The following is an 11,492-nucleotide window of genomic DNA, read 5'->3' as shown; positions in this document are numbered from 1 at the left end:
AACCTATTTAAATAAAGGAGTCTTCGAGTCATCAGTGTCCTCCGACTAATAAATAATTATTTTTTTTTATAAAAAAAAAAAAAAAAAAAAAAATAGAAAAAGGACAGATAAAATACTCTAACTTTACTACGGCGGTCAGTAAATTGAACTATTAACTGCACATTGAGACGTGTTAAAAAATAATAAAATCACATTCAATTTACTGAATTTCAGTGCAAGAAAAATACAATACAGGTAAGGCATGACTTGCAAATTGGAATTCAAAATGACAATATGTGCACATTTGCCAGTTACATGTGATTATACATATTATACATTACTTGCAGCGGCATTCACAAGGGAGACAGCTTTTAATTTTAAAAAAAAAAAAAAAAAAGAGGGAGGAAAAAAAGATAAAAAGTTTTATTCAAAGTAACGTGATTCCAATCTCCAAAAATCTTGGGTAAGAAAATTTACTGGTTGGTGTAATAGGGGTATACTTAAGTATAAATGAGCATGTAACTATACCCATATGCATAAATATACGCGTTTACTTACGAGTGGTATGTAAGTAAACATTATTTTAAAAAAATGGAGATAATTTATACCACAAATCACCTACTGGAACCAGTGACATGATTTAGATTGGCATTAAAAATATGTTAGCATATAAGCTAGGCACACTAGTTAGTACTCTCTGACGGAGTACGCTGCAGCCCACACCGACATGGCTACAAAGAATCCCAAGGGTCATAACGGGCATTTCTTTTCAAATCGCAGCATATATTAAAAGCTTTAGTTACCCAATTAACATTGAGGACATGATTCACTTGCAGCATTTCAGCCAGGTAGATATAAAAATATACTGATTTGAGACCCTGGCTGACCCTAGCAATCCTGCTCCAATAATGGGGATAGTACTTTAAGAAGTACTAATTGAAAAGCCTTTACAAAAACCTGCAGGGGAGGAGGAGGAGGGGTGGGGGGGGTGGGGGTACCATTCTGTTCTCATCTTCTGCTGTGTAAAGTAGGTTCTGGTTTATGAGGTGGAGGGGACCGAGGAGGGCTATATCAGTGTGTCTTTGTGATGGCGCATTATGTGCTGGTTCTTTTCAGAGGGCCGTCTAAAGCCCTTCTTGCAGTAGTCGCACCTATGTGGGTAGTCCTTAGTGTGGATGGAGATTACGTGGCGTTTGAAACCCGAGGCGTCCGCCGTGTTATACTCACAGTACTGGCACTGGTAGACTTTGCGGCCGCTGTGAGTCTTCACGTGTTTCTTGAGTTCGTTCTGCTGCCTGAAGCCACGCTTGCAGCGTTTGCACTTAAAAGGCAGCTCTTTCGTGTGCACGGACAGGATATGCCGACTCAGAGTGAAAGGGTCCGAGATCTTAAAGTCGCAGTGCCGACACTGGTGCACCTTGTTGCCCCGGTGCGTTTCCGCGTGCTTTTTGAGCTCGGACGGCCGGTGGAAGCCTTTTTCGCACACGTCGCACTTGTGTGGAAAGTCCTTGGTGTGCACGGAGATGATGTGGCGCTTCAGGTCGCTCGAATTGGTGCTCTTGTGCTCACAGTGTGGGCACTGATGAGTCTTGTGGCCCTGGAAAACCTCCATGTGCCGCTGCAGGTCCTTGTCGTCGGCAAATGCCTGCGGGCAGTGAGCGCACTTGAACGGCAGCTCGGCGCCGTGCTTGCTCTTTACGTGAGTCTTTAAGTTGGAAGGGTCGGCACAGCGGAAGTCGCAGCGTTGGCAGCCGTACGGCTTCTCGCCCGTGTGTGTCCGCATGTGCTTCTTGAGCTCGGACGGGTGGCGAAAGCCCTTAGCGCACTCTGCGCAAACGTGTGCAAAGTTTTTGCTGTGCACGGCCAGCAAGTGGCGGTTGAGCAGGCCCTGCTCAGCCGTCTCGTATTCGCAGTACTTGCACTTGTGAAGTTTGGGTTCCTTATCACGCAAGATCAGCTTGTTGGGGCTGAGCGGGCTCGCCTCCCGGTAGTGCCGCGTGTACTCCGTGTACTCCGGGACTTTCTCGTTCTTGACGATGAGCTTGTGGCTCTCCAGGTGGTTGTGAAAGCTGACCTTCTTATTAGTAGTGAAATCGCAGTCTGTACACTGGTACTTCTTCTTAAACATGTGGTCCGGGTGGTTCTTCATGTGCCGCTTCAGGAACCCGCGTGACTTGAACTTTTTCCCGCAGATGTGGCAAGGATAGACCGTCAGCGGCAGGCCGTCAGGGCCGATTATTACAGCTGCAACAGAGAGGATGATTTACTTAAGTGTGCACACTTAAATGTGGTTTCTACAGCTCGTTCTCACTGATACCAGCTTGTTCTGTCATACCGGTCTGGCACTGCCGGGTCTCGCCCTTCTTCTTCTTCTTGATCCTCTGTTTGAGAGCGCGGCTTGTACTGATGCTGTCGCTGATTTGCAGGTATGGAGTGCTTGCACCGTGTTTACTCTCTAAATGAGACTCCAGATTGTTACCTAGAGTGAAAAAATAGGAGCGCAACATTTGAACTAGCCAGCAGTTTGATTCATTATGCACAAAGTTGGGACAAGACGCATTTAAGTGCTTAAAAACTTTGGGAAACGCTAGAATTACTTCAGCGGGAACGTAAATTAAGAACAGCAGAGCTATTTGAGAAGCGCAAAGCAAGAATTCGAGACTAGCGACAGTACCCTCTGAGAAGAGCCATGATGGAGCCCGTATCCACGATCACACTGATGAAAAAATGATTCTTATCCTCTGCTCCATTGTCTCGTGCAATGTTTATATCGGGTTGCGTTCTAAATCACAGTTGGTCTCAACTTTGGCTGCCCTTATCCACAGAGTCTCGTTGACTCGGTTGTAGATTTGGGCATTACTTTTCGTGATAAAAACAAGCATGCTGTCTGGGGTGGACTGACAGGAAGGTCGTAGTGCGCCGCTCTAACGATCCGTGTGAATTTGGCACGAGTTAGTTGGACAGATGAAAGACTCAGCACCGCTGATGGAACTCCACTATTTGCTAACTTACCTGTGCCCTGCAGGTTTGATGTAAATCTCCACTTGAGCATATGCAAGTGTTTTAGCTTTTAGTATTTTTAGGCTTTGCGGTCGCTGGTTGGCCCGACTTGGGTGTGAACACTCTTTTGGCTTATTGGCTATTAATTATGTACGGATGACATTCCGTTTGTTCATCGCCAGAAAGACAGCATCTAGAAGACGATTCGACTGGAAGCACATGAGTGCACAAACTTGACTTGTATGTAGGAAAGATGGTTTTTGTAGTATTGTTACACTCGCTTATTATAATGATTAGCACAGAACACAAAGAAGGAAATCCTCGCACACATGCCCCGCCCGTAGGGTATGGCAAAGACTAAAAAGCCAGCATGTGGGCGAAATACAAGCAAAACCAAGTGCATCACTAGTAATAATAAAATCCAAAATAGTGAATCAAAATGATACTTAACAATACAAACTAACATTAACACTGACTTTGAAAAAAAAAATCAGATCAACCCAACTGGTATGAAGCACTTTCTAAATAAATAAATAAAATAAATAAATAAATCAATCACCTCAACAATCTTATGAGCAAAGAGAAAATTCTTCCCAGTAAAAAGAGAAAAAATCTTCCCAGTCCAGCAACTTAATGGACTGGAAATCAAGCTCTGACGGGAACTCTCTCTCTCGCACATTTGTCACCCGGTCTTGGAGACTTGCAAACCCAACAATGAGACGGCTGCGTTACAACCCACAGCGGAGGACCCCGAAACAAAAGACAGTCTGTGGTCAAGTTGCGTTTATGAGAGACAAAGGGAGGACTACGGGAAACTGGAAAGCATTGGTAACCGTTGGAGCTGCTTCAGTAGGAATGGATTAGATAACGAGCTAAGCAAAAATGTTGAGCAGTATGTCTACCCAATTGAGCTGCAAGTATATATACACTCCACCCGTCAAAAGTTTGTGGACACTTGACTGAAACGTTTCCCGTGATCCTAAAACCCTTCTGATCTGAAAGTGTATGATTAAATGTCTGAAATCGGTGTTGTAGACAAAAAAATATAACTGTGCCGATGTATTCATTTCTTTCATTAGAAAACTGACATTTTATTTACAGAAAAGTTGACGGCTCGGAGCGAAATGTTCCGAAAAGCAGCCGATGAGAGTCCGGCGTCGGTGGGAACTCCTTTAATACTGTTTAAAAAGCATCTCGGGGAAATGGCCGTTTAATATTGTATTTATATTATGCGGTTTATTTTCAGTTCTTTCAACTCCTTTATTTTTTGTAACTTTATAATTGGTACATTGAAGTATTCTAGCTATCGTGGTGGCATGAGAGGCAGGCCTGGCGATGAGACAATCCCTGGACATTCTTCTGTTTTGTTGTGTTTTTTCGGGGAGGTTTTGTCACCATGCTTTACGATTTCTCTCTGTAAATGACTTAAACCACTTATGAAATCTCCCGCACTTCTTGAACACAAAAGGTTCAGTGCATTTTCCCGTTTTTAGAACGTAAACTGGATAACTCCTGTAGCCACACTGAAGGCAGGGCATAGGAAACTCAATTAGATGCGCTTCGCCATCACCACCTGGCAATGACTGAATACTGACCGAGTCCAGCTAGGATGACTGTACCCGAGATCTTTCACTGATCGAGTGAGATGGAGTGAGCAAAAGTCTTAACCCTTTGTGTGTCTTTTGTATTACTTGGGAGGCTTCCATCACCACTGGCAGGAAATAAAAAAAAGGTTGGGTGCACTGGCGACTATTCCAGGCACCATCTGGGCCCCCGGGGTTAATCAGATTCTTCAACCTTGCATTACTGTAAATCGGTGGGTGTGGGACAATTGCATAGAAGCAACTATAAGATGTTTAACATTCAAAAGAAGAAATGACAAACCATAGGCAGCTGCCCATGCAACAGGAACAAAGGTCTTATTAGACGGCGAATCCTCCAGTTGCGCTTCCTGTATGGCAGGAGCCTCATCTTCCCCAACGATCACCTCCATGTATACTTGGTCAGTCATCTCAGAAACGTCTATTCACACGACACATGGAACGATTAGACGTATTTTGACACTTTGACCTTGTAGAGTATGATACAGTATTGATGAAATAGGTTAGTATCACAGTTATTGCACAATATTATGCAATTTATAACAACCAGAGATGTCCACTGCATTAACGTGTAGCTTAATCGAGGCTGTTCTGAGAGCAGAAGGGGGGGTTACTAGCCATTGTTAGTTTGGTGTTCTTAATAAACTGAATGTACTTCTCTAATATTGGCACCCATGTTAAATATGAGCAAAGAAGGCTCTGAAATTTTGTCTTTATTGTTTAACTTTTTGATCTTTTGTTCAAACCAAAATTCACAAAAGTACTCTGCTCTCATGGACATCAAACGAATGCAAACAAAACACAGGTTTATCTGGGGAAAAACAAACAACACTTCTAAATATAGATGCGCACCAATTACTGGCACTCTATGACGTCATATGAGAAAAAATATATTTGAAGTATATTCCCAGGAACTTGTTTAACCATGACTTCCTGCTTCACAGGGGTATAAATATAAGGTAACACATAGATCAAATTCCCTTAGTCATTCATAACAATGGGTACGGACCAAGCAATATAGCTGTGCGGCAAAAGGTTGTTGAGCTTCACAAAATGGGAAGTGTCTATAAGAAAATAGCACAAGCATTGAAAATGCCCATTTCCACCACCAGGGCAATGATTAGGACGTTCCAGTCAACTGGAAATGTTATGAATCAACCTGAAATTGGACGTGTGTCTATATCGTCTCAACGCAGCGTGAGGAGGACGGTTCGAGTGGCCAAAAAATCTCCAAGGATCACAGCTGGAGAATTGCAGAAGTTAGCTGTGTCTTGGGGTCAGAAAGTCTCCAAAACTACAATCCGAAGTCACCTCCATCACCACAAGTTGTTTGGAAGGGTTTCATGAAAAAGGCCTCTACTCTCATCCAAAAACAAAAACCTGACTGCCTCTGCCAAAAAGCTTCCAATGGGCCGTGGTTGGATCTTCCAGCAGGACAATGATCCAAAACATACATCAAAATCAACACAAAAATGGTTTACTGACCACAAAATCAAGACTCTGCCATGACCATCAAAGTCCCCTGACCTGAACCCCATAGAAAACCTGTGTAGTAAACTGAAGAGGAGAGTCCACCATTGTGGACCTCGAAATGTGAAGGATCTGGAGAGATTCTGTATGTAGGAACGCTCTCAGATCCCTTACCATGTATTCTCCAACCTCATCAGGCGTTATAGGAGAAGACTCAGACCTGTTATCTTGGCAAAGGGAGTTAGCACAAAGTATTGACTTAAAGGCTGCAAATAATTGTTGCACACCAATATTTAACAAAGATATAAATCTATCTTTTTTGATAAACCTGTGTAGTGTTTTCAATTGTTTGATATCTATGAGAGGAGAGTATTTTTGTGAATTTTTAGAACAAAACATCAAAACAATAAAGACCAGTTTTTCACAGCCGCCTTTGCGCATATTTACCAAGGGTGCTAATATTAATGGAGGGCAATGTATGTGATGCAATCTTATCTTAGCCTTTCCCTCGGGTCAAACCAGTCTGGCCATTCTCGTGCACGTTTTGTTTTTCCGCACAGTTCCGTGCAAACTCTATAGACTCTGTGTTATAGATCCCAGGAGATCTGACCAACACCCAACCAACAACCGTGCTACAGGTCACCAAGATCACCAAGATTTTCCCCCCAATTCCCATGTTTGATACGAAGACTAGAGGAAGCTCTTGACCAGTATATGCATGATTGTATGCAATGTTCTGCTGCCACATGATTGGCTGACAGTACGAACTGAACCCATGAACGCGCCACTCTTAAATAGAAATGTGTTTAAGACAGCGCTACATAAGAAATGTGCTGCTTAATGGTTTAACATTACCATGCTTTAAGAACAAGGTTTGCTCACTCAGATCTTCCTGTCCTTGGCTGGTATCCTTCACTGCCATGTAGACCATTTTCTCCCTGGGCAAACGAGCCGTGCTTGCTGTTGTTGGCTCCAACACTGCGTGCCCGTTGGGGAAATCACTCTCCTCAACAACCTCTGTTCCACCTACAACATGACCAGAAAAAAATTTTGAAATCTTCCCAAAACCTTCTTGTTTTCTTTTAAAGATTTTTAATCTTAGGATTGTTAAAAGAGAGAGAGAGAGAATATACTGTCTCAGTACACATCATTTTATGGTGAAAAACTAGATTCCTAAAAGTATCAACGCATCTTCGGATGTCGTCACACATCCTCACCTATTTCCACATCTTCATCCCCTTCGGTCTTAAAGATGTACACTTTGATAACCTCAGAGCCAAACTCATCCTCTTTGGATTCGTCGTCCTGGCCCACCTCTGTGCTGATTTTTAATGGTGCGTCACCGATATCCAACTTCTCCCCAACATCATCCACTGCAATGCGAAGGGGAAAGAAGAAAAAAAAACGGCAAACATCAATGACCGTAAATTCCAGTGCGCGTCAGATCTACTATATTTCAGCGTACGAAAAGTGACAGTATCGGCTTATACCTTTGCGTATTTTTATTTATTTATAAGGATGCCATAAAACACTACAAATATAACATTTCACCTATTAAAATCACTACTGACTAACATGAGATCATGAGGTAGTCTTCCGAGGCGCTCTTGCCATCTTCTTCGTCGTCGGTCTTAAGGGTCGCACAGGGTGGCGTCGTCTCGTGTGCGTGAACTATGGACTCCGTGTCTGCGACCATCACCTCCTCCGACACCAGCTCAGGGCTCAGTGGACTGTCCTCGTGTGTGGACATTAGATCGGTCACAAACACCTGTTCGGGCACCGTTTCTTCGATAAGTTCGGCAGCCAGGACATGGTGGTCAGCGTCCAGAGCCTCTTCAATGGCCACCTCTGCTCCCAGGATAGATTCAGACATGATGACATCCTCCCTGCCAATACCAGGCCCTTCCACCACTTCAGCCTCCAGCCCGTGCTCCAGCAGGATGCCCTCGTCGGTATTCACATCCGATATCAGCACGGCTTCGGGTACCGATACCACAATGTGCTCGCCGTCTATGTGGGCCATGCCCCCCATGCCTGTGAACACAGAGTCCAAACACAATGGCGTATACACATTATACAGAGTCAAGCTGAATTCCAAATGAGATAGGGAAGAGGCAGAAGATTATATAAATATATATATACCCCCCCATGGTCTATTTGAATACTTGATTCTGATTGGCTGGAAGGTGTGCGTTCAAACCGCTTAACGCTCAGGAAGTTCCAGTCCGTTTAATCACCGTTCCAGAATAATGTACCGCCTACAAACAACTGTAACCATAGTAACACACAGTTACAGCTGCATACAGCAGTTAAACTCGCTCACATGTACTATCACACAACTTTATCTCGGTGTATGATTTAGAGCGGGGCGGAATTCTAGATCCGAGGCCTCGTATATATAAAATCATTTTATACTTTACTCAAATTAACCTTCAGTTTTTTTTTTTTATCCTTTCTGTCCAATTTTGCGCCACAAACACAGAGGACAGCTTTAACTTGTCAAGGCTGGTATAAGCGGGCTAATCCACGGCTAGGTGTGTGTGACACGATTTTAACACGTTCGCTTCGCATCGGGTAGTTCTCTGCCTCCATAAAATATTTGAGTGTGTGTAAAATCCTGTATACATATATATATGTGTGTGTGAGAGATATATATATATATATATATATATATATATATATATATATATATATATATATATATATATATATATATATATATATATATATATATATATACACATACACACACACACAGACACACATATATATATCTGTAGACGGATGGCTGGATTGACAGGTAAACAGACAGACAAAGACAGACAGGCAGACAGACAGACAGACAAACAAACAAACAGACAGATCCTATAGTATTTTCCAAATTACAGACAGATCATACTTGCCCTTACCAAAGTCTTGCATTATCATTGTGTGGGGCATTTTCAAATCCTGGGAGTGAAGCTCTAAGACCCCTCCTCCTCGATCCATTTTCTTGGATTATTTTTTTTACCAATGCTAAAATTAACCAAAAGTGGAAATAAACATAAAATAAATATATATAAAAACCAAACCAAAACAAACAAACAAACAAACAAAATAAGCAGAAGAAATATGCTAGTCATGAGTGGCAGTAACTGAGATGGGTAATTTAAATGTAAATGTTATTATCCCTTATAAAAGGAAATGTAGACGTACCTTCACATTTGTTGACTGTATAATTTTATACACATAAAAAGTGTCAAATATTAAGCAACACAGCATGTGTGTGTGTGTTTGTGTATCATCAGGGAGGAAAACACCTGGAAATAAAATAACGTGTTATTAATAACGCACCAATGCCAGCAACAAGAATACTCAACACAAAACTGCAGCACACTTTACAGAGTTAAAAGTACAAACGCTCAGACCTTATTATAGGGGGTGGGGGCTGTTTAACCTTCACTGGTTTGTCTAGAATCGACTGGGATTTCCGTGTCATATGAACAAGACACACTTTCGGGGTATCTGTGTGATGTTATATGCCCTGCAAACTTGTTTTAACGCTGTGGAGGGAATTTCCAAAATGACGTCATGGCGCCGCCCATAATAAACACAGGAAGTCTTTCCCAGCGCTCACATACCATTTAAAAAAGCACAATATCTTCAACCTGACGTGTTGTCGTGTTTATTGTCGTTGTATGACTAGAAGATTTAATGTTGTTTTTGTTTTTTATTCCAGACCCTCCCCCTGCGCGTTGCCTCCTCTGCTGCCCGTGTCTACCCATAGCCCTTTGCAGCAGCTGAAATCATGGCCATTGCCCGCCATCTTGCTATTACGTACGCTTCTTCGCCCCGTTGCGTCAAACCTTGAAATCTAAACATCTTTTTTTTCTCCCTTCTTCCCCGCGACAATATTACTAACCAACAGAAAACCAATAAAGCCAATAAAGGACTTTGGTCTTAATGTGTTGGAAAAATATACACATTGCTAAGTAATGGTTTAATATTCGCAATTTCTCTACATGGCTCTAGTCGGCGATCCGCCATCTTGTATTCCGCCATTTTAGTTCATGCTAGTTAGTTAGCATTATTTACCCAGCAAGAAGATAGAGGAAAACAAACGAGTCAACTGCACACACGCGTTATACATCTATATAGTATGCATATAGTTTATAAACCGACACTTTGTATACTTTTTTGAGTCGCGGAAATTATCTGCGCGATGATTATCTTTACTCGTACGAGTCTCCGACCGGTTGCTAAGCCAGCTAGCAAGGCCCTTCCTCGAGCTTTTGTTTGTTGTGCTGTCCGACGAGGCCCAAACAGGCCGCGGCTCAAATTTTGCTAACATCCGGTGTTAATAGAGACGCTTTTACCTGGTCCGTTGATTCGTCGTTAGCACGCCGACGGCCTTCTTATTGCACCGAAGAGATCATAATCCGGTTTTAGCTTTATTTTCCAGGCGTAGTGCGTCTGCGGCCTGTACATCCAGAATCCCCGAGCAAGCTTTCGCAGGCCCGGGCCAATCAGGCTGCGCGCCGCCAACAGGGGCGGGAGGGGGCAGACAACGCGCGCGAGGCCTCGCTCACCGCCGAGCCTGGGCCATTTACGTCACCCCATAGAGAAACATAGCCGAAGCTATTATGTTATTAACTCGATTAAAGCAGCTGTTAGATACAAAAAACAGCACAATAGAGCACTAAACAATGAACTATCATGACATACTACACGATTATGACGTGCCGTGCTGCTGGTCTTGTTAAAAACAGAAGTGTGCGATTTGTAATGAGGCCTGTGAAGCAATTCTCTAGGGGTCCTTTTACACGAAATCCCAGAAATGCTTAAGTGAATTATTTATTAAGACTGGCCCCTAGACGATCATTCAAATAAAAACACCTGTTAAAGATGCTTAAAAAGACACCAACTCTTCTTAGACTGCTGGCTGGGTGTTTCGTATTGGCCTATGGGGCCTACATGTAGCTAGTGGTAAATTAATCAGGTCCTAGTGACAGAACCATTCCACCCTTACCTAAACTTCCCAGATCTTAAAGTGCTTTGAAAGACCAACATCCTGGATAACACTGAAAAAGATTGTAGAAATGTTTACAATCAAAGCCGTACATTTACAACATGCAGTTTAGATTCCACTACAGACCTAAAACTCTCTTAGTGCGTGTATATAGATGTAAATACAGAATAGATGTGGTATAGAAGTGTAACATAGCCTACAGAGTTGTTGGGAGCAGGATCAAGAAGCACGGATATGAGGAGAGATAACCTCGCCATCGCGGTCCATTTTTAATCAAAATGTACGCAGAACACCTAACCTTCTACCTGTGACCTACCTGCTGAGAGTAAGCCCAATTTAGTGAGAAAACCACTGATTAAGTTTATACATTTGCAATTTTGATATGAATCGTTTATCAATTGAGTAAATGGTGGTGGAATGGAGACAAATAACTG

The 11,492-nt window shown here is 42.7% G+C and overlaps 1 protein-coding gene across 4 annotated transcripts; it reads right to left on the bottom strand.

Moving 5' to 3' along the window:
- Positions 1-172: 172 nt before the first annotated feature.
- znf711 (zinc finger protein 711) lies at positions 173-11,396 on the bottom strand. 4 transcript variants are annotated; one of them, XM_017474208.3, is made up of 9 exons: positions 10,406-11,395; positions 9,246-9,349; positions 8,960-9,065; positions 7,626-8,084; positions 7,268-7,423; positions 6,906-7,076; positions 4,864-5,001; positions 2,315-2,458; positions 173-2,223 (listed from the first exon to the last, which is right to left on the bottom strand). In XM_017474208.3, the coding sequence occupies exons 3-9, from the start codon at positions 9,036-9,038 to the stop codon at positions 1,046-1,048; spliced, it is 2,325 nt and encodes a 774-aa protein (XP_017329697.1). In that variant the 5' UTR covers positions 9,039-9,065; positions 9,246-9,349; positions 10,406-11,395; the 3' UTR covers positions 173-1,045. The 4 variants fall into 4 exon arrangements, with proteins under 4 accessions (XP_017329697.1, XP_017329698.1, XP_017329700.1 ...); XM_017474209.3 differs by having other exon boundaries at positions 6,933-7,076; positions 10,406-11,394; XM_017474211.3 differs by lacking the exon at positions 4,864-5,001 and having other exon boundaries at positions 6,933-7,076; positions 10,406-11,396.
- Positions 11,397-11,492: the final 96 nt, after the last annotated feature.

This window comes from Ictalurus punctatus, chromosome 8 (assembly GCF_001660625.3).
Source record: "Ictalurus punctatus breed USDA103 chromosome 8, Coco_2.0, whole genome shotgun sequence".
Lineage (NCBI taxonomy): Eukaryota > Metazoa > Chordata > Actinopteri > Siluriformes > Ictaluridae > Ictalurus > Ictalurus punctatus.
Note: the sequence above shows the minus strand (reverse complement) of the source record. Positions and strands in the feature narration are given on the sequence as shown.